Source organism: Drosophila santomea, chromosome 3R, assembly GCF_016746245.2.
Source record: "Drosophila santomea strain STO CAGO 1482 chromosome 3R, Prin_Dsan_1.1, whole genome shotgun sequence".
Taxonomy (NCBI): domain Eukaryota; kingdom Metazoa; phylum Arthropoda; class Insecta; order Diptera; family Drosophilidae; genus Drosophila; species Drosophila santomea.
In genome coordinates this window covers 12130717-12152461 of record NC_053019.2, presented here as the reverse complement: position 1 = coordinate 12152461, position 21745 = coordinate 12130717, and the positions used below count along the sequence as shown (strand labels likewise).

At 44.1% G+C, this 21745-nt stretch overlaps 5 protein-coding genes across 8 annotated transcripts; 3 read left to right on the top strand and 2 right to left on the bottom strand.

Annotated features, from left to right (window-relative positions):
- Positions 1-2000: 2000 nt before the first annotated feature.
- LOC120454050 (band 7 protein AGAP004871) lies at positions 2001-4693 on the bottom strand. 4 transcript variants are annotated; one of them, XM_039639055.2, is made up of 8 exons: positions 4479-4693; positions 4331-4419; positions 3847-4268; positions 3626-3791; positions 3131-3566; positions 3028-3069; positions 2759-2821; positions 2001-2678 (listed from the first exon to the last, which is right to left on the bottom strand). In XM_039639055.2, exons 1-8 carry the CDS (start codon positions 4618-4620, stop codon positions 2620-2622), a joined length of 1419 nt encoding a protein of 472 aa, XP_039494989.1. In that variant the 5' UTR covers positions 4621-4693; the 3' UTR covers positions 2001-2619. The 4 variants fall into 4 exon arrangements, 3 of the variants coding, with proteins under 3 accessions (XP_039494989.1, XP_039494990.1, XP_039494988.1); XM_039639054.2 differs by having other exon boundaries at positions 2008-2678; positions 3847-4209; positions 4269-4419; XR_005616585.1 differs by lacking the exon at positions 2001-2678 and having other exon boundaries at positions 3131-3227; positions 3302-3566; positions 3847-4209; positions 4269-4419.
- A 4996-nt stretch (positions 4694-9689) lies between these two features.
- LOC120453325 lies at positions 9690-12074 on the bottom strand. Its single transcript, XM_039637985.1, has one exon. The coding sequence runs from the start codon at positions 11946-11948 to the stop codon at positions 9813-9815; it is 2136 nt and encodes a 711-aa protein (XP_039493919.1). The 5' UTR covers positions 11949-12074; the 3' UTR covers positions 9690-9812.
- A 1110-nt stretch (positions 12075-13184) lies between these two features.
- LOC120453726 (band 7 protein AGAP004871) lies at positions 13185-15296 on the top strand. The gene is made up of 5 exons (XM_039638553.2): positions 13185-13591; positions 13646-13790; positions 13852-14211; positions 14267-14432; positions 14491-15296. Exons 1-5 carry the CDS (start codon positions 13528-13530, stop codon positions 15166-15168), a joined length of 1413 nt encoding a protein of 470 aa, XP_039494487.1. The 5' UTR covers positions 13185-13527; the 3' UTR covers positions 15169-15296.
- A 14-nt stretch (positions 15297-15310) lies between these two features.
- Positions 15311-16077, top strand: LOC120453727. Its single transcript, XM_039638554.1, has one exon. The coding sequence runs from the start codon at positions 15346-15348 to the stop codon at positions 16012-16014; it is 669 nt and encodes a 222-aa protein (XP_039494488.1). The 5' UTR covers positions 15311-15345; the 3' UTR covers positions 16015-16077.
- Positions 16078-17269, top strand: LOC120453728. The gene has a single exon (XM_039638555.2). It carries the CDS (start codon positions 16211-16213, stop codon positions 16829-16831), a length of 621 nt encoding a protein of 206 aa, XP_039494489.1. The 5' UTR covers positions 16078-16210; the 3' UTR covers positions 16832-17269.
- The last annotated feature ends 4476 nt before the right edge of the window (positions 17270-21745 follow it).

Here is a 21745-nt window from a genome sequence, read left to right as displayed (position 1 = left end):
TCGATAAAGACAGAAATCATCTTAACCATCTTAAGATAAATCTAAGCGGATGTAAGAAAACTCCAAACACTTCCGAGAAAATCACAACCAACCTTGAACTGGAATGCGAATGATAGAGTAAGGCAGTGAATGCCACTCAGGTCTGCCCCATTCAAATTGCTGGACATTAAACGGATGTCGATAAATGAGATTGACAATGACAAACACGAAAGCGAAAAAGTAGCCAGAAAGGAGAGCGAGCTCCCCCAGCTCCGCAGAGTCAATAAAATCCCCAAAAAGCAAAATCCCCACAGTGAGGTCACTGGGATAAGCTAAAAAAGGGAAATGTTAAACCAAAGCGGAGAGATCTGAGTGACAGCTGAACCTCTGCGCCCCACTTCCTTTTAGCCCCTTTTCCCCCTTCTCGTTCATGGGCCCGTCTCCGGGTTAACAGATGGCAGAACATATACGGTCACAGTGCCACATATGTCAACCGGAGCCAGTCCGGATGATTGCAGGCCAGTGGTGGTACACTCACAAAAGCCAACTCTACTTTACTTTACTTTAGTATCTGGTAACCAAATACCGCTTAAATCCAAAAACTACAGTGGAAGTATCCATTGAACCTAGAAAAAAAAATATGGATTCTAGTATATATTAACCAATATACTATTCCTGATAAGAAGCATTCAAGATTTGCATAAATAGGTATTTCATTTCCTCTCTTTGGCTAGCAAAAACCAAATAAATTTTTTTAAGTGCTGCAAGGGGTTAGGAAGGCACAGGAGATGGTCAACTGAAATGAGCAAATGTCAAGTGCACGCCCGAAGAAGGAAGGCGAAAACAAATCAAAGCCAATGGCATAGTCGGCATTTGTCAGCGTTTTGTTTAAACGTGAATTAAAGAATCTACGTTCGGGGGGGAACGGGGACTTTGTAATCCACACATTTTCATGTGGTAGATTGCTTATTTGGCTGTTGGCCACTTGGCGAGAGTGGCAAGTGCAAACATGGTTTCCCGGGATCTGAGCGCCACTTTCTGCTGCTGCTGCTGCTTCTGTTGCTACTGCTGCATGTGCCATTTGCATAAATCAAATTTGAATTTGCATTGCTGCCTGCAACGAGCAGCTGCAGTGGGTGAGAAAGAGCCGCCGCAGCTGCTGCTGCTGCTGCTGCTGCTGCTGCTGCTGCTGCTGCTGCTCCTACCTCCTGTCGCAAAACTCAAAGCTCCGTTCTCCGCAGGCACACACTCATGCTGCCAGGTATTCCAGCTGGATAAACACGTTCGCACAAATAAGGATGAGTGCGGAAGGATCCACCTGTGAGTGTGAGTGTGAGTGTGAGAGTGTGTGCTCGAACACGCACAGGGCAATGAGCACGCAGCCAAACTTACGCACGCTCGCCTGCCACACAGCCACGCAAAAACAAATGAGAATGCAAACACACACAGGCACAGGCATAGGAGCAAACAGCGACAAAGCACTGCCAAAAACTCACTTCCGACAAAAGAAGCCCAAACGATGTGACATTAAATGCTAAAAAGCCAGTCAAAACTCCAGAGTCAAATGCCTCGAGGTAAAACTTTCTGCACTCTCTGTTTATAGCATACTTTTTTGCGCTCGTGGGAGCTCAGCTATAGAAATCATTCTATAACCTTTGCTATTTCCACAAGTGAAAATACTATTAACCCAATGAAGGATCTAATTACTTTTTAATCTTCTACTATAGTTCCAAGCTTAAGGGTTTTGCAGTGGTTGTGAAAAGCGTTCTTCTACAAAATATTACTTATACATCATATTAAATGCATTTTATTTAACAAAACTGATAAAATGTAATCATTTGGTTTTGCATTTATTAATTTTTTTAGCTTCTGACACTTTGGTAGGTTGTAGCTCTTGTTGTCAAGCTCACATTTCCTTTGATTTCTTGCAATTTCTTGCACATTAGCTGAAGAACTTTTGTTGCTACGTTACGATGCACACACACACGCTCGAAAGTCGTGCCCACACATACAGAAAGTGCATTAACATCCTGCCACGCCCACAGCCCACTTTGTGGCAACTTTTTGCCTTGTCCAAATTAAATAATGCGCAAAGTTGGGCCAATTTATAATGTTACTCCAAAATTGTTGAGTGACTTTTGAGTATATTTTTTGCTGTCTGAGATAATTGCGAGATAATTGGTTCGCTTGTTAATTTCAGATTTATGACAGAACTTGGAAAGTAGCAGAAAAGAATTGTCATTTCAAGATTCATGATTTAGTTTGTTGAAGATGAAAGACCTAAGGCCTTTAATAATATTGTCGGGATAGAGGCTTAACTGTATTTTATCCCACATTGAAGCATGGACTCGAAAACTCCCAATTTATTAACAGAGATAAATTGCCACCCGAGATTCATTCTCACCGCGAGTGAAAAATACCCAGTGTTCGGCTATTTTTTATCGTGTCCCAAAAAAACCGCTTGGAGGCCATTCAATGGCAGTGTCAATGTCGCTCCGGTGGCAAAGGGGAGCAGGGATAATGCCCTTCAATCAAGTTTGTGGTGCCATTGGCTGACGTGACTGTTGCTCATTTCACGCTTGGCCTTCCCATTGTCCTGCTGCCAGGAGGCTGTCAGGAGGCTGCCAGCCCGCCGGCTGATTACCAACGAGTTTGCAGGAAGTCCCGATAAGATTGCAGGTCCATAAACGCCAGCCCTCCTGTTGGAGAAGAAGTTTCGGGAAAGGAGGTGGTTAGAGGAGGTGGGACCACAAATCACATCGTATTTCATATCACTCGCCTGGTCGCCGTGGAGCAGTGCGCTTCTGATTCGCCTCGGCAGTGTCAACGTCATCGGCAAATTCTAAAAACAAGAATAAATAAAAAGCGTTAATACGAGTATATCTTATGGTGCAGAAAACTTTAATAGAAACATTCAAATAATTAAGCACATGCCAGCATTAGCTGTGACTGAATTAGTGACTACTTTTCAAGTGCTTATCTAGAAAAATGGTTTACTTAATTTATAAAATTATTTGGGTGTAGAAAATTTTAAATTATAGGCCATACTCGCAGGACTTCGTTTAACAGATTCCATTTCATAGGCGACATCTAGAAAATATGATAATCAAAATCACATTAAACTTTCTTTGGCAAACGGTGTTTTATATACATGTAGGTCTTCGATTTTCTTCATCCATCCTTTCTTCTTGGCCTTCGTGGGTTTTTTGATTTAATGCTAAGACTTCACCAGTTCCGTCCAAGACACTCTTTGAGGAGGAGGGTTCATTTGGGTCACTTGATTTGTCACCAGCTGTAGAAGTCTGTTGCTTCTCGTCCTTACCAGCAAAGATAAATCTGGACAAAATTCCTCCACTACTTCCGTCAGTGAAACGAACAGGACCACCACCTTCCTTTCGGGTTTCCGTGCTACCTCCGGCATCATCGTCCCTCTTAGTTTCCTTGCCACCACCACTTCCACCATCACCGTCTTTTTTCTGCCCTTCCTTGCCAGTCATAAAGGGTTCCATTATCTCCAGGGGAATGGGGTAAATTATCCTAACTCTTCGCTCCGAGGCGATCGATGACAGGATCTGCAGATGCCTCAGCTAAACCAGAAAATAAAAAAGAGTGTATTATTTTCGGAAGCTAGAGCCCTCACTCTTACCTGAAGTGTAATCTTGTTCTCTGACATCACATCGGAGGCCTCCTTCAGCGCCTTTGAAGCCTTAAGCTCACCTTCGGCCAGAATAATCTTGGCACGAGCTTCCCTCACAGCTTCAGCCTCGCTGGCCAAGGATCTTTCGAGACTAGTTGGCAATGTGATGTCCATTCTATTTTTGATACATATATTAACTAATATATTTTAGTAAAATAGCATTTGCTTACACATCCACTCGCTCAACGCGAACTCCCCAGCGATATGTGATTCCTGACACTGCCTGCTGGATTTCCCTGGAGAGTTGCTGCCTGGAGGTCAAGAGGACATTGAGCGTTTTTGATCCCACTACATTACGCAGCGTGACCTGGGAAATCAGCTCGGTGGCCTGTTTTGCATCGTCCACTTGGATAATCGAGTCGATGGGACTGTAAATGGAATAGTACACGACGGCATTTACGGTAATCGTCACCGAGTCCTTTGTAAGCACATCCTGCGGACGAACATTGGCCACATCGGTGCGCATATCTACTCGGTGAATTTCATCGATGCACGGAAGGATAAACACCAAGCCCGGACCTCGAAGACCTTTCCTGGGTGAGATAGAGGTCGAATTAGACATCAGAAGCTGGTAAACGACGGAAAAGTCCACCTAAGACGACCTAGCCGAAGTATAATCATTCTAGAGTACTCGGGAACTGTGGTTAGGCAAACCATAATGGAAAGGGGGAACATTAAGATCACAAGGAACCAGCAAATTATCACTAGAACCATCTCGGACGTGGAGTCCTTATCGTCCTCAGCTGGAAAATAGGCAGGCTTATTAGAAAAGAGCCGGTAGATTTGGCTTAATTGCTCATACAGGTTTGAATGTATCGACTTGGCGGAGGCTTAGCACCACCATCAGCTGAAGGTCGTCTAAATTCCTTTGGGGGTTTCATTTGGTCAGGTTTACTCATCCCCCCATTAGATGCCGCATCTTTCTTGTCATTCTGCTCGTTCATAACGCCGAATTTAATAATAGATTCTAGTATACAAAAAATATTTCGTTACTTGTGGTGTGTATGATGTTTCATTCAAAGCTAACACTACGAAATAAAATATTTGACCCAGGAAGACTCCGGATATAACCCTATGAATATTCCCATTTATTTTTGCCATGCAAGTGTGGAAAATTCGAGCAAATAAGAGGGTGTTGAATTGCACATACCCGCAAGAGCTCATAAATTTTCCTTTTTTCCAGCTAGAAAAGCTCAACTGCAACCCATTCACTGTCGACCCACAAAAACACCAAAAGTGCACATTACTCTGCTTATAAGCAAGCCACATTTTCCCAGGGAACTCGTCGGTGACAGCAGGGGAAAATGTTCAGCATGTGAGATGAGGGATCGGAAGCTAATGGAAATACATATTGGGCAAAGATGTAGACGGCGGCTTTGGTGCCATAAGAATTTTCGCGATTCTGGTGTTCATTTGAAAAATGGCACTAATTAGCAGAGTGCAACATAATACCAAATGAGGTGGACAATACCTCAAATGAATGTAGAGTACTTGAAATCATTTATTAATTTAAACTTCCTTTGCTACCGCAGGTTATTTATTCTAAACTTTTCCAACTTTAAAAGTAGCAGCGTTATTGTAAACTTATTCTAGTAAGTATTTCCCTATTGCTGTTAAAACTTTGAAACGCACTGTATCGTAGGCCAGAGGTGCCGCGCTAAAAGTGTCAAAATCTGACATGGAAAAATGAACCCAACACGAAGAGCTCCTAATTTTAGTAACAAAAGCCGTTTGGCGGGCTTCTTGCCAGCACCCTTTGTGACGCGGAAAACCCAAAGCACTGTGCAAAGTTGGAAAAGTGGCCGGAAGAAGAAGACTGGATGGCGAGAAGGCTTCTCCGATGATAACACCTGGCGGCGTGAACGTGACGATGACTGGCACGATAGCATTGAAATATTAAGTTGGCCAAGTCAGCGTTGCCCCGCCAAAAGATTCCCGGATGATGGGGCTGCCCAATTTTGCCGGCTCCCATCGCGGCCAATTATAATTGGATGTGACTGACGGTGGGAGCTCAATTAAAAGCCACGTGGCTGGGCGAGCACCCAAAATTGGGTTAAAACGTGCAGCGACAAATGCGCGTGTGGAAATGCAGCGGCCAAAAAACCGCTCGAAAATTGTTTCTATTTCAATTTGCCAGCTTGGTTTTCGGGTTTGGGGTTTCCAGTTTCGAGTTTCGAGTTTCGGGGTGCGGAAGCGTGACATTTGGACTATGCCGATATTTATGCTTTCCCGGGCTCAAATACCCACATTTACACAACTTTCGGTTGTGGTAGGCAAGGGCCTCAACAGCGGGTGGGCCCACAGGGGGTGGGTGTGGTGGAAAAGTTTTCGTTTTCGTTTCGTTTCCATTTTCATTTTCATGCCAAATTTCGACACACACATCCGCGTCTGCGGTCAACGCCGGATTCGGTTCCGGATCCGCCCGCCCAACCGGAAGCCTTCGGCAATGCGACGATAGGAAATTGGTTTATTTTATTCCCATCGACGGTTTTCTGCGGCCTTGCGTGGGGGGTGGGTGTCCGTTTTTGGGGGAATTTCCAAATTAACATGAAAAGCGATTTAACGATTTCGCTCTAAAAAAATCTAATTAAGAAAAAAACATTGCGCACTTTTTTTGGGGAGGCTGAATAACGAAATAATTACAGCACCATTAGTTGAATACTTGATGTTTGTTTTTCAGTGAGCTGCGCCAGCTTTAAGCCAACAAATTGACTGGTTCAGCCCCGGTTTTTGGTGGCTGGTGGGCCTCTCTGGTTTTGCCCTCAGTCTGGCCACGTTCTAATGAATACGAGTCCCAAATGAAGTTAGAGTCAACAGCAATAGCGGATGGTAATAACTAGGCCAAAATAAGCAGATGTGCAGGATATGGTTAGGCATTTCTATTGAAACCGACGTTACAGCGCACTTTGTTATCCCTATAATATTTTGAAAAATATTGAATAGGAAAATGTAATAGGTAAACTGTTAAGAAACTATAAGTTCTAGTTTACAATTATGTAAAGACCCTTTACAAAATTTCCATCTATGACAGCTTTCTACTTAAGCAGTTTTCATCCAAACTATCTGCAATTAAAAAAGATCAATAGGACATTTTCTTAAATACGTGTACTTTACTATGAAAAGATATAATTTAAGTCTTTCAAAGTGTGAGAAATCACAGAAATTCAGTTTCTCTTTAAAGTCAAGAACTGTGTTTCCAAGTTTACCTTTTATCTGTATATAAACACGAGAACACTCGCCACTCCAAAACAAATAGAGATAGCTCTCAGCCAGGGTATAAGGGTCGTTGACCTCATATCCACTGGCCACCAGCCACCAGGCACCACCATTTTTGGCCACCCATCGTCCCAGTCACATGCAGCTGAAACTGCATTTGGAGTGTGTGACCGCTGTACCGCAGGAGCACCGAAAGCCGAAAATTGGAGCGCCCTGGAGCTTAAGAATGAATGAAGAGGAAGACATGAATGGGAATACGCGAAACAGGATCACACTCATAAGGCCGAAAAAAAATGTTGAAAGCGGTGGAAAAAATACAGGCTAAATGTGCTCGTTAGTGGGATTCTGGCTGGGTTTTCCATGTCGATTGTCTATTGGGCCCCCGCTCGTTTATGTGAATACCCCAGATTCGTTTCCGTATCGCATAATTTCCATCTTTAGCCGCTTCTTTTAGCCAGTTCCTCTGGTGTTTCCCGGAATTTGGAGTTGCCGAATGTTTGACTTGTAAGCAAAGTCAACACGCAATTTAAATAACAATTGGCCCTTCTTTTGTGGGTGTTTTTGTGCGTGTGTGAATGGATGGATGTGTGTTTGGATGAGTGTCATTAGCAAGACATTTATACGCCTCAGTTGAGCACCCAACACATGTTTATGCATATCATCAACCTTTTGCCGAGCATAAATTAAGTCAAGGCCAGGATTTTGCTGACAAGGACAAACATTTTGCCAAACATGTGCGGCTCAATGTTGAACAAAAGCTTTCTAAGAACTCAGGACTTACGGCGTTACAGCGTTACTTACACAAAGGGATAAGAAACGTAAGTAGCGGAAAATCGGCTCAGTGTGCTAGTGGAAGTTCTGGGAAAGCAGTCTAGGTCGTAGTATATCGAATTCATTGAATACTTACTTAACCCTATACATTCAATTTCTATATTTTATATGCTTCAAAATTGTAACATTTGTCAAGGATAAAATCCAAGCTATAGTTTAACATTTGTATGCAATAAAGGCATTTCACTTATGTAAGATTGTAAAGAGTAAGCCACAACTAAAGTAAAAATAAAAATTGAATGAGATGAAGCTAATAACACTGTTATAAAGATTTGACTTGGAGTGCTTGCTATTTGTTTATTTTAACTGAACTTCCACACAAGCACAGTGATTGAAAGCATCCATAGGCTAAGTGAATGCTTCTACAGCCACATCCAGGTGCAGCTGGTGGTATTAGATGGCCTAAGCAGACCGACTTACTGGTCACCTGCACATCCTTATCCTGCGCCACTCTCTTCCGTTTCCACTTTTCTTCGGTCGTTCTTATTCTCTTTGCCTTGCCGTTTTATCTAAGCTCAGCTTTGGCATTGTTAATACCAACACATTTTCACATTTTTACCCGCTTGGAAAATTTACGTATTTCCCAGCCCACCGATGTCTCGATGCCCCCACCCTGCTGCTGATGTCACGGCATTTGGACTTTCCTGCACTTTAGTAAGCGCACAAATCCGCACGAGAAACGGATGAAAAAAAAAGGGATTTTATCTTTAGACGCTTGTTGCTTTTGGCTCCTTGAAGTCGCCGTCCGGACATTTCCGGCTAAAGGAATACGTATGCTCGTGTGCTGACGTGGAATTATCGCTGGTCCAGATTTATACCGGGGCCAACAATGCTACTGGCTGATTGCGGGAATTAACAGCTCCGTTTCTCGGCAACATAAATTTATGGCTTAAACAGCTAGCGAAAACAGTTAGGGCAATATTGAATTCAGTCGAAACATTGGTGGCCACAAATGCTGCACGCTCATTGAATGTCCTTTTCTAGGATTCTTGGGACCTTCCACAATTTCCACCGAGCACCATCGTTGCCCAGTCATCTGTGCTGATTTCCATGGCAAATTTCTCCTTTCGCACCATTCATTTGCAACGCCGAACAATGGATTCCAAAAAAAAAGAAACCGAAAGTGGGAAAAAGTGTCTGCTGCATTGAGACAAATTTAATGAAATTTCAAATTGCCATTCGCCTTCTGTCTAGATCTCAGGATGCTTTCGACTCCTCTTCGTTGTGTCAAAGCAAAAGGGGGTCGTTCCGGTTTTCTATTCCAAAATTTTTACCATACCTCTAAAGAGTTTTACATGTAGTGGGATCTTCGCGGGGCTCTTAGACAATTGATTCTTTCTAGAGGGTCCCATTCAACAACTTTTACTGAATATACTGATGTAGCCACAAAACAAAAACAAACAAAACAATTTGGTAAATGCAAAAAAACGTCATAGTGATTTTCATCATTGCTCACTCTTTAGTTAAGGTTTTTAAAATAAGAAATTCCGTCACTTTGGCAGCAACTTGTGGCAGATTCCAATACTTAATCAAAAATAACTTTAATTCCCGAAAATAAACGAGAAACCAGAGTCGGCGAGTGTGAATATCGGAATCTCTCTTCTCCGACTTCATCGTGGGCTTTGCATGTCGGTCAGGAGTCGACTCAAGTCGCCTCGTTCAGGATGTCCTTTGTGCCGCTGTGACAGCTGCTCATTTCACGCTTGGTAATTTCAATGAATTTTGCGGGGATTCCGCAGGACATGCCATGCCACGGCACGCTATCCACTTATTTGTATGCCGGTCATTAATTAAATTTTCTCATTTATATTGGATACGACTAGTTTGAATAGTTTTCTTAGGTGAAAGTGGGGCCTGTTTATTTTCACACAATTATCTAAAATTTGTAAGCAAATTACTTTTTGCCTTTAAAATAGCTATTACTTACTATATACGAGTACATACGAATAAAAACACCTTCAATACGTCGGCTTAAACAAATCCGAATATATTACATGCATCAATATACATTCAAACTGGACACTACAAATAATTTAACAACAAACAATTTAGCAACAAATAATTTCCTATCCGAACTATGATCCTCATCCTATTTCAGCATGTCAGCGTAACGAACTGGCAGATAGGCGAAGAAGGTTTTGAGCATGGAGGAACTTCTGGCCAAGTGGGGACTCAGGGCACTCCAGCATATCCTTGTCAGGTTCAGGATCTTGTCGTTGAACGGCATTCGGTACTCGGCTTTTATTTTATTGGCCAGCGCCTGCAGACGTTTAAAGTCATCGAAGGTGTCCTTTGCCGAGAAGCCTTCGCGCTTTGCACTGGGTGCTTCGTTCAGTTGGTTCTCCACTTTCATAAAGGTGGTCAGTCCCTTTTCAATCTGATCGACAATCTCCTCGTGGCAGTAGGTTTTCCCATACCGACGCTTAATCCACTCGAGCATCACAAAGGACTTGTGCGAGTCGGGAAAAGCGGCAAAGACGCAGCGCGGATCCTTTCTCAGTACGGATAATCCATCCCGCAGCAGGCGCTCCATTAAATGTTGGTTGTTGGGGTCAAACTTTTTAATGTTCTTTGTCCAATCCATGGCCTCCTGTGTTTTGCAGATTTGCTCCGGCTCATTCTTGACTGGCTCCTGAAAAGTGATTGGGTTTTCGGATTGGCCAGCTGACTGGCGCCGTTGATGAGCCTCCAGGGAACCAAACCACATGTTTTGGGCGCACTCAACGATGGCCGCCACCAGCTGGTCTCGGGGATTGATCCGCCCGTTGTAGCCATCCTCGCTGGAGGGGCAGCTCTGCTCCTTTAGGGAGCGGATGGCCTGCGCCCGCATCACATCCCTGGGAACTGGACTCTGATCCTGCGGTGCGACCGCATGGTAGTTGAACACGAAGGGACCGTGCTGCTGAGGACCCACGAAAAAGCGTCCTGGCTTCGAAGGTTTCTTGCAGGTGGATTGCTTTTCCTCGCCGAATTTCGATTGCGTGATGGACACCTTGCGCGGACGTTTGATGTGTCCTAGTATAGAGGGTGGACATTTGGAAAGCTTCCCCTCCTCGGGCAGCGTGGGGCATGTGATTTCATCATCGGGATCCGAGACCCGCACTTTGCTTAGCCGACTCACGTTGCCCCTGCCGGTAATCACATGGACACCCAAGGTGGGCTTGGCACTCAGACGCCCGATGTCCGCCTCCTGGGATAGGTACTTTACCTTGATCTCCTGTACCGCCGTGGGCACCTTGCCCACCGAACAGATCTGATCGTGATCCTCCACCAACATGACGTCCGTGTGGTGGCGCTCACGAAGTCGTTTCCATCGCAGCGTGAACTCCTCAATATCCCTTTCCAACTGAGCCACAATACGCTTCCTAAGGAGGGCATCCTGGCGTGAAGTGATATCCACGAGAGCCAAACACTGTTTATGTGCCTTGACCACAGCTGCATCCTTCACCAGCTGCTCCTGACGCCGCGCCTCCTTGTGGAACTCGCATATGGGCATATCCTCGTTCTCCGCCGGCTGAGCGCCCTCTATCTTTGCCCAGTAGTCGGTCATGATGTCGCCCACCATCTTGAAGAGCATCCGCTTTACCGGTTGAAACCTGTACGCGGCGAACCAGCGGTTCTCCTCGTTCACCTTGTAGTTGGGCCTCTCGCCGGCGGGCCAAAATGGAAAGGAGACAACGTGGCAGGGTCGCTTGGCAGTGAACTTGTCTCCAGCCTTGGGAATCTTCGGTTTGGGCAACGAGGTAAAGTAGGGGGAGCGGACTTTTTGGGGATCCGATGAGCGTCTGGTCGATGAAGTCGTTGGAATCGAGATGGAGCGATATTCCACTGCAGGAGCTATAGACTCTTTCTTATTCAGCCGTTCCACTCCCGGCGGCAGGATCTTGTCCAATTCCCTCATGGTCATCTCCAGATCCAAGTAGGTGATGGCCGACATCAGGATCTGTTCGCTGTAGACGGCTCCTGCGCCCTTGTAGCACGCCTCCAGCAGGAAGTAGAGGAAGGCCAAGTCGCTGCCGCGACAAATCCCGATTAGCTTGCGCAGCATTCGCGTCTTCACCATGGGAGTGACTCCCAAACGACTGAGACAGAACTGGGTGCGGTACACGGTTCCTTCGGCGTGGTCATCGCGGATGGAGAAGGCCAGTGCCTCGACGGCATGCACCTGGAAGTCGGATAGATTGGTGTACCATGAGGCTCCCACTGGTGCTGGCTTGTCCCGCATGGTTTACTCCAACAATTTATTTGGTGCCACGAAAGAAAAAAAAATAGGCTAAATAAAATTACTTAAAATTTTGTTGATGCTAGGCTAGGTATGCAAAGGCTTGAAAGGCTTGAAGCTAAGTATAAACTGAACTAAGTCATTTTTGTTTTAAGTGGAAACGCACACTTTTCGTCATAAGGGGTTCAGTAGTTTTAGCAAAAATAATACCTCCCAATTGAATACGAAAGTGTAGACTTCGTTTTCCTGCATTAAGCTGCACACCCGTTTGTACTTAAATTGCAACTGGCTGACAGTGGTGCTACATAAAAACCGTGCCACTGATAAATACCTTTTCGCATGCATCGTTCAACCCATCCGAGCTTCATTCACACGCCAACACACTTATCGGCGATGATTGAGGCAATTGCATCGGTATCTGAGGCTGCACTGAAAAGCCATTAATTTGCCACCTTCCATCAGGCAACAGGTAGATTCCCGTATCCCGTATTGTTTCCCTCAGCATTTCGCTCGTACGTATGCTCCATGCGAGGAAGCCCCATTTCCCGTACCGACAACTGACATCTGACAATGACGGATTAGTTTATCAGAGCGGGTCAGGACATTCATTTGCTCTTTGTTTCGCAGTTCATCGCAGAACCCACACCCTCACCCTCACCCACACCCACAAGCCACACACTCGCCTCCTTGGGGACTAATAACTTTATCCATCATCAGAGCAAAATATAATAGAGTAATTTTCTATGTGACGCGCCAGGATAATTGGCTGGACTCGAGCTCGAACTCAAACTCGGACTCGGACTTGACCATATGTCGCTGCACTTGCAATCAGATACATTGTGGCAGGAGGTGTGGATCTGGATAGCCGCCGGACCGGGGTCACCAGAAGAATGGGCAAATCACATAAATTACTTTATGATGGCGTTTGGGCCATGAATCTGGTGAGAGAAGGAAAACTTTCTTTCAGCCTGGCACATGTGGTCACGGAAAGGCAGAAACAAAAATATATATAAGAGTTGTATAAAAAAGAGTGGCAACTTCCAGACTGCCACAAGGAAGCAACAAAAGTCATTTCGAAGTTATTACCCCGCTCCCCAAACCATTCTGCAGTATTAAAGCCTGGTCAGTCAGTTTCCATTTGTTTGTCGCTTCATGAAAATGAAAAAAAAATGAACATAGAGCAAAGAAGGCGAGAAAAAAGTTTTCCTCCTTTTGCCCTGTGAACTTTTGCCAGCTTCTGCCTGCGATAAAGTTTCTGCCTTCTATTTTATTTTGTGGACAATTTTTATTTGTAACTCACCATCCTGAGAATTTTTGCCTGCTTCCGTTTTTGCTGCCGAAAATAAAGTTTTCCATTCGAGGAGGGAAACGTAATTTCAAAAATTTCATAAAAAATTGTAGTTTGTTCAGTTACCCCTGCGAGCGCAATATGCAAATGATTAAATTGGAAATGATTTACCCCTGGGAAAGTGCACGGCAATAAGTGGATTGGGGTGTTTAATAAATACCCAAAATAACATACATTTGAAATAACATTCAATGAAATCTATCTATCTTAATTGTCGTACAAAAATTTCTTGTAATGAGGGAGCAATATGCAGTCCAGTTTGAGAAGCAAGCTAATGTGGAACCCAGCCCAGAAGATGGTAAGAATTGAGAGAGAGAATAACTAACATTTTCTTAATTTATTATCCTCATAGATAACAACAATTACATTTTCGAAAAAATAGCAGTGATCGTTTCATGGATTTTTGTGGTAATTTTCCTTCCTTTCTCGCTGTGTTTTTGTTTGAGTATAGCCTATGAGTACCATAGACTTGTGGTATTCCGATTGGGTCGTATTAGGTAAACCTATTCCCCACTTAAAAGTATGATCTATAAAGTATAACAATACTTTTATTTTCAGGAGTTGCTTGGGACCAGGCCTAGTTTTTCAGCTGCCCTGCATCGATTCGTTTAATACCGTGGACATTCGCACCGATGTAGTTAATGTGCATCCCCAGGAGATGCTCACCAACGACTCGGTGACAATCACGGTGAACGCCGTCGTGTACTACTGCATCTACCATCCAATCAACTCGATCATCAAGGTGGACGACGCCAAGGATGCCACCGAAAGGATCTCCCAGGTCACCCTGCGCAACATTGTGGGTTCGAAGAAACTCCACGAACTTCTGGCATCCAGGCAGCAGCTTTCCCGGGAAATCCAGCTGGCAGTCGCAAAGATCACAGAACAATGGGGCGTGCGCGTGGAGCGAGTGGACATGTAAGATAATCCTTGACATTTGAGTGATCTCTACTTTCTGGTACCCCTTCCGCAGGATGGAGATAGCTTTGCCAAGTAGTCTGGCGCGATCATTGGCCACCGAAGCGGAGGCGACAAGGGAGGCCAGGGCCAAGATCATTTTGGCCGAAGGAGAAGCCAAAGCCTCGAAGGCGTTGAAAGAATGCTCTGATGTGATGTCGGATAACCAAATTACCCTACAAGTAATCGCTAATACTAATCAAGTTTTCAAAAATCACAGTCTCTTTCTGTCCAACTTAGCTAAGGCATCTGCAGATTCTCGGTTCTATAGCAAAGGAACATCGGATTAATGTGCTTTTCCCTATCCCTTTGGAAGTTATGGAACCGTTTATGGATGGAAAGGACTCGTCGGAAACACCACAAGATGATGATGACAGGAGGGATAGCGATGACGAATATGATTATTTACATTTATTTTCACCAAAAGTTTATATCAACGACTCTCCCCCGGATTTCCTTAAAGATGCCCAAGCAGATGACAAACCTAAAACCAAGGAGAACGCGGACGAAGCCAAGCCGCCGCGTTCTTGGCTGTGGCCTCCATTCTTCAGACCCTCGCGTGCTGCCAATGATGGCGAACAACCATCTGGCAGTCGACGAGTCCGACCGGAAAGTGGTCTGCCGTCGCCTAGATCCAATCGCACAGATGATGGAGTCGAACCCTATCCACTTCTGACCAAGCCACCAGCCCGTTCCAGTTCTCCTGCTACTAAGCCCTCCTCCATTCCCATTCCCCCGCGTCCTGATCCTCCCTCACTGCCTACGGTGCCGTCTCACCCGAAGCTGCCTCCCATTCCTCCACATCCGACTCTACCGCCCATTCCGGAACGTCCCATACCGCCGCCCAAGGCCACTTCTTCTCCACCTCCAGAAAAGGATCCAAAAGTGCCAAAGGCCGACAAAAATTATTACTTTTAAGATTGCAATTCACGAATATTAAACTGTATAAATGGATAAATATATCCTTTAAGTGAAGAGGATTTTCCAGGGCTTATCAAAAACTTCAACACAATTAACGCGTCATGAATTTTATTTCATTGTGAAACCCACCAATTTTTCAACTCCCCAATACATAAATTACATTAATTTGTTAAAATGTCAATCCTTAAAGAAGCATCCGATGGCCCTGAGCCCAAATGGAAGTCAGAAGAGAGCATCCATAAGCTACCGGAACATAAACTGATCACATCCCAGGAATGCATGCAACTGAAGCGTGAGCTGGAATCCGAGGGTCAGGATGAGTTCGAGGTTAGTCCCATGATCCTGTGCCTCATGCTGACCTTGTTGCTGTTCCTGATCGGGTTCTGGATCTGGTTAGTTTCGAGAAGCTGTCTCTTTTCGCAACCCGAGCAGGTTACGAAAAACAGCGAGGATGAAAGCCGAGTTTCAGGCGGTTCAACTCCGAGATACAAAAGCCACAAAGTTCGTTGCTTTGATGAAGTGGCGGACTGGGATGGTAATCCCCTGAACTACAGCGCTTCCAAGCAGGGTATTTTAAGGGCTAACTACTGTCATCTAATGGATTTCAACCGAAGGTCGCATGTTTCCTCATCTCCAGGCTTAGGAACGGAGTTCGAATCATCACAAGGAGCTACCGAATCAGTACAAAGAACTGATGAAAAGGAAACGGATCTTTCTACCAGTCAGCCTTTGGCTGGATCACCACTATCCTTCTGCAGTCCAAAAAGAAAATACAGGATCAAGTGGTCTAAACTTATTGGGCGCAATCGAAAAAATCAGTCCGAAACTGAAAGTCCGCAATGATCAGCTATTGAAAAAATTAGTTTCCCTTGGTTATATTTCAATTAAAATTTACATTTACAGAAATTCCTCTGCTTTCGACTAAAACCTTGCATTGATTAATATAAATCTTTATTAAAGTAAGAACAGCAAGCTTGGGAAAAAATGATTTGTAAAGATTTAAATATATGTACATTCCGAATGTATTCGAGTAATAAGAATGAATCCAGCGTGCAGATTGAACCTGGAGAGTATAGAATGCCAGGAGTGGATGAACGAGGTGTGTGCCCACTGCGCCCACCTGCTGCCCGGTGTGGAGGAGGCGGATCTCTGGGACAAGTGGTGGTCGGACGAGCTGCCCACTCCTTTCAAGTCCCGAGTCGATCTAATGTCCGCCTACGACTGCCACAAGCTGCGCAAAGAGGTTGCCCGCCAGGTGACGGCTAGAGCAGATCGGGAATGGTATGAGGACGAAGGCAATCCGGTCACGTGGACCCTCTACCAGCTGATCATACTAATCATGGTGATGGTTTCCGCAGTGATTGCCATGCTGTGTGCCCTGAAAATGCTCTGCGATGGACTACGTCGCTGGTCGGGCAGCAGGAAGTGTGTTCCCACAAAAAAGAAGAAAGCCGAAGAGAAACCTCCGCCACCGCCTCCTCCTGCAGATGTGGAGACCCCGCCACCCCGCCAAAAGGACGCCTGCAAGCCAGCCAAGCAGCCCAAGGCCTTCATCTCCTTCGGCCGGACCACCGACCCACGCACGCGTTTCGGTCCCTACAAGCACCAGAAGCTGCTCCAAACCGCCTCCATCCCGGAATGCCAGCCGCCGGAGTCCTAGCGGAGTCCGGAGTCCGGGGTCCGCCAAGTCGCAGCCATCGGCATCGATATCGACATCGCCATCGACATCACCCAAAGCGATGGAGCGGCACGTCGAGCGGCAATCGGCGAAAAACAAATCGGCCACAAAATAAGCGGCGATTGAGCGCTGGCCAAAAAATCGAAAACAAATTCGAAGGCTGCCGGAGCTGTGCTCAATCGCGGATAAGATTTATGAAATGTGTTCCGCCCCGATTTGTTCTCTTTTTCCCGGTTCGCCTCTAGTCCTTTTCGGTTTCCTTTTTTATGTTGCCGCGCTGCACGAAACACAAAAACAAATAAATATTCAGACGTTGCCACAGTGGTTCTGAAAACGGCTAAAATGTTTATAAATATTTCGACTTGGGCGATATTAAATTATTCTTTTAGTAATAAAAAAGAGCAATTAATATAGCACTAAGGTAAACTTTTACTTTATTACTTTGCAAACATTCATTATAAGAATATTAATATAGCGATATAATTAAACAACACAATATTTTCTATTGCCTTGGATGGAATAAACTTTCAAATATTGAATCCAAGAATATATAAATGAACAGTTTCTCATATCCCAATCAACTTATAATTGAAAATCAGTTTTTTTTCGCCCCCGAACCCACTGTGGATGAGCGGGATCGGGATACGGACCCGAAACATGCATGCCCCTACATTTGGCCGGAATGACCCCGGAGAAGTGGCTGGCCAAGTGTTGTTCCTGGCAGCGTATCAACATTTTGCCTATAAATACGGCGGATGTCGTTAATCTCAAATACAAGCAATTTTTAAAAATGCATGGGGTATTGTTTATCTCACGGATGGGTGGCTGTAACGAAGGATGGAGGTGGAAGTTTCGGGCTGAGTGAGTGAGTGTCGGAGTGCATGGGATTGGCCATAAAAAGACAATTGAATTTAATTTCAATTGAATGCACACTCAAATCGAAATTGTAGCAAGCAATTTAGACAAACTGCACTTGTGTATACGTTATGTCTAAATGATTGCTCGAATTATGGCTGCCAGTTGAAATTTATATGCCATTTTCCGCCGCCGTCGCAACGGCATTTGTATTTTTTTTTTCTTTATATATATTTAATGAATTTATTTGCGGATTGGGGATATGGAACTCGAATTTCGAATCGTATATATTCCGAACTGGTGTGTCACAGCAGGCGTGGCACTTAAATCACGGCCGCAACTGTAGCAAAATTGAAAACTTTTACTATACTGAATGTTTGTTTGGCCATTCGTTGGATTGTTTGTTTGTTTGTATGTTTGTTGGTCGGCACTTTTAATTCATTCGGTGCAGCTGCCGACCCAGAGGGGAAAAGTAAAAAAAAAGGAAAAATAAAAAATAAATAGGGACGGCGACCCCGGGTGACTTTGATTTATTTGTTGCTCCCATCCCGCTATCGCGCCATCCAATCGGAATTAAAAGTTTAACAGCTTTGCAATGCGCTTTAGTGCTTTAAAAACGCATTGATTGCTATTGACAAATTGATTTTCTTTCCTGCCCCACTGCCAATTTCAGTGCAACGCCATCTGATTCGACTCCACTCCATTCGATTCGATTCGATTCGACTGGATGCGATTCGATTTGGGTGCATTAACAAAGGCCACTGCGACATTATGACAGACTGTCGTCGTAAATCACCAGCCGCAGACCGCAAACGAGTTGAGGCTTCTGTTTCTGGGCGTGTCAACCCTTTGGAGCTTTTAATATAACCAAACAATTTAAAAGGTGTGAGTGTGTGTGTCTGCGACAATTAAACGTAAAACGTTGAAGGGCAAGCAATCCAATCTAGTGCAATATTTGTAACATTTTAAGACAAATTAGAATTCAATTTGCAGCCGCTTGTCTACGAAATTTATTTATCGAATCAATCGAAAGGCCATTGATTGAGGCTCGTTCACAAATTATTTACCCACATTGATTTGTCCCTTTGGGTTTGCTTTGAAACATTGCCACATTGTTTGGAACCAAACTGAGCTGAAATTGATGAAGCAACGTTCTAGATCCCCTGCTGCATACTTTGTGGCTCTGACCAAAGTCCAAAGTCCAATGTCCAGTGTGGCTCCACTTCCTCCGCCATGTGGCATTCGTAAGCAGGAAGGCACATATCCATTTCACAGAGCGTCGACAGCTGGCGGTTTTGGAGGTCGGGTCCTTGGTGGGTCGAATGCCTGGGCAGGCATATTAGAATTTGATAAATGTGCAGCACGGATACAGGACGAAATGCAGCTGGGCTTTGCGTTGCACTGGAAGAATATCCCGTGGCTGAAACCACATTGTTTGGCTATGGTTTTGTCTACGACTTGATTGCTTTCTGCCAGAAAAGCAGAACTTGTTTGCTAAATTAAACAAAAATAATGAAGGAATTTATTTGCTCGCTGAGGGAGCAAAAAAATGTGGTAACCAAAGGGCTAGGGATTCGTAATTGAAGCACAGACTATCGAAAAAAATTTTAAATTTAGGGCTTAGGGTCTTAATTTATTTCATGTATCTAGCTATCTGATATGAACCAGTTATTTATCTGTTTTTACAAAATTACCATATTTACAAAAATGCATATTTATAGAATCCAAACGTGATTTCGGCTGGTGTAGTGCAGCCTGCTTTCCGGGTTCAACTTCATTCTTTACACGATTTAACTCGTTGATTTTGTGGCTTACACTCATTAAGCCAGCCTGGCCCTCCTATGGCATTGGCATTGTTTGTATATGAGTTGAAAGGAGCGTAGGATGGAAAAAGCTGCTAACCGAGCCTGGACAATCACGAGAGCCTGATCCCTCATACTTTGGCCATTTAAGCAAGCTGCACAACAACGGCTCTTTGTTTGATTGAGACTCGCACCGAGTTGGACTCGCATGTTGGGGTTGCTCATACGCCCCATAAGCCAACGCCATCAGAGACCGCACAACCAAACCCCTTCATCTCTAAAGATGTGGCCTGCATCTCGACGCTGATTTTTATTCTCGGTCTAGGAAGTCACAAGGACTCGTGGACACCAGGACGCCAGAGCGCCAGGACCCGCCCTCTTGATTTATTTCAATGCCCTTGCGCCAGCTGCAATCCGCAGCAGGCCATTGTGCTGGGAAACTCACTTTTCAAGAACTCAAACATGGCATTAAAGGCGATATGGAAAATATTAATATTATGGCCTGGTCAATAACCAGCGATTCCTTGGCAACAGTTTCGAAATTTATGATACTCAGCCATTGCTGATTTATTCCGCCCACGGTTTGACCTCATTACACATTCAGGGGTCAGCCGCGCTGTTTTTAAAGCTTACGATTTTGTGGGACTTCGGATTTGTACTAATTTTCGTTCAAGTTATTCTCTGTTTGCCATAAATGCTGCATAATTCATCGGCAAAGCTGCGCAGTATAAATTCAGATCGCATATTGTGCCAATCGAACAAGCGAACAATCGGTGAATAAGAATTTAAGACTTGATTGAATTTGAATTACATTTATCCAGCCACTGAGGGCTTATGTGCGCACTTGAGCATAAGGTTCCAATTTAGCAAGACTCAATTTACATCACACCAAAAATACAAATAAATTCGTTTCTGTTTTATTTATGACTTGCTTTAAACTAATGAACACTTGAAATGCGGTACAAGTTTTAGGAGGTTTAACTCGGGTGTTAAATGTAATTAAACTAATCCCTAACAAACAACATCGAGCTAATCCGCAACTTAAAATTGACTCCTTAATTGATTTACAGCATTTTAAATTGCACTCGAAGATGTCAACGAACCGACAAGTCCATAGCAAAGGTGGCTTTGTGCAGTGCCAATTATTTGAACCGTTGATTGAATGAACTCACTTAAAATAATTGTTAATTAAATGGATATTATGCAAAGTCATGCGGCTTTTGTAAACTTTAGGCTGTCATTATAAATCCATGACAAACGCCAGCAGAGATGCGACCAGAGAGAATAATTAAACAATTTAATGATGGTTAATAACAAGTCTATGTGACAGCCTTAACCTCAATTGTGAGCTTCGGGGGAGACAACCTTTTTGATTATGTGCAAATCAGTTTTCACAGCAAATTAGGCAGCCACACATTATAACTTTGACAGTCAGGTTCAACCCCCAAGGACGACCTCGACCGCAGATCCTGCGCCACCTACTCGTCGTTGGGCGAACCCTTCTACCTTCTGCCTTCCGCCTTCTACCGTAGAATTTCGTAGACAGTGGAAAGTTTGCCCCGAGCCTCTTAAAAGTACACATGTAGCATATGTATGAGGAGCATCAAAAGTTTTAAAGCATCTGCCGACGAAGGAGAACTGGGTAATCCTCAACCACCCACAACCCACCCACTCAACCACACAACGCCCCTCACAAAAGTCACACAGAGGCCATTGTGATGGGAAAAAAAAGCGAAAAAAAAAAATACTTTCGCGGCCACGGGAGCATGAAAGAGCCAAGAAAATTCAAACTAAAGTGCAACCAACTTTTTGGGGGCAAAGGTTGTGGCTCACTTTTATTTCTGCTCAGCCCGTAGAAAAAGTTTCCCGTTTTTGTCATTACTTTTCCCATTTGAAAGACATTTAAACACTTTCCATATAATTTATCTGATGTCAAAGGGTGGGTAATCAATAATAAAAGGATATGCGATAGCAAAAATCACAAAAAATGGAATTGAATTTCCAAACAAGCTACATTGATAACGTTTACATCAAATAAATTTCTAAATTGGTTTTAATCATTTCGCTTTACATTAAAATTTCACTCAACATGTGTTTGTAAACTGGAGCCTCATGTTATTCAAATTTCCAAATTTAAATTTTCAATAAAATGGATTCTTTGTAATCATTGAAATGTATGCTTCTGTTTGTTTTTAACAATGCGGCGAGTAATGTAAGCAATGATAGCAAATATTGTGGT

What these genes read in the sequence shown, in the direction of transcription:
- LOC120453728 (XM_039638555.2), top strand. Translation starts at nt 16,211, where the DNA reads ATGAATCCAGCGTGCAGATTGAACCTGGAGAGTATAGAATGCCAGGAG.
- LOC120453726 (XM_039638553.2), top strand. Translation starts at nt 13,528, where the DNA reads ATGAGGGAGCAATATGCAGTCCAGTTTGAGAAGCAAGCTAATGTGGAA. An exon ending in GGAACCCAGCCCAGAAGATG is followed by an intron (nt 13,592 to 13,645) that starts GTAAGAATTGAG and finishes TTATCCTCATAG; the next exon opens with ATAACAACAATTACATTTTC. An exon ending in TTCCGATTGGGTCGTATTAG is followed by an intron (nt 13,791 to 13,851) that starts GTAAACCTATTC and finishes TTTTATTTTCAG; the next exon opens with GAGTTGCTTGGGACCAGGCC.
- LOC120453727 (XM_039638554.1), top strand. Translation starts at nt 15,346, where the DNA reads ATGTCAATCCTTAAAGAAGCATCCGATGGCCCTGAGCCCAAATGGAAG.
- LOC120453325 (XM_039637985.1), bottom strand. Translation starts at nt 11,948, where the DNA reads ATGCGGGACAAGCCAGCACCAGTGGGAGCCTCATGGTACACCAATCTA.
- LOC120454050 (XM_039639054.2), bottom strand. Translation starts at nt 4,620, where the DNA reads ATGAACGAGCAGAATGACAAGAAAGATGCGGCATCTAATGGGGGGATG. An exon ending in CTTCGGCTAGGTCGTCTTAG is followed by an intron (nt 4,210 to 4,268) that starts GTGGACTTTTCC and finishes TATCTCACCCAG; the next exon opens with GAAAGGTCTTCGAGGTCCGG. An exon ending in CACTGCTCCACGGCGACCAG is followed by an intron (nt 2,679 to 2,758) that starts GCGAGTGATATG and finishes CTTCTCCAACAG; the next exon opens with GAGGGCTGGCGTTTATGGAC.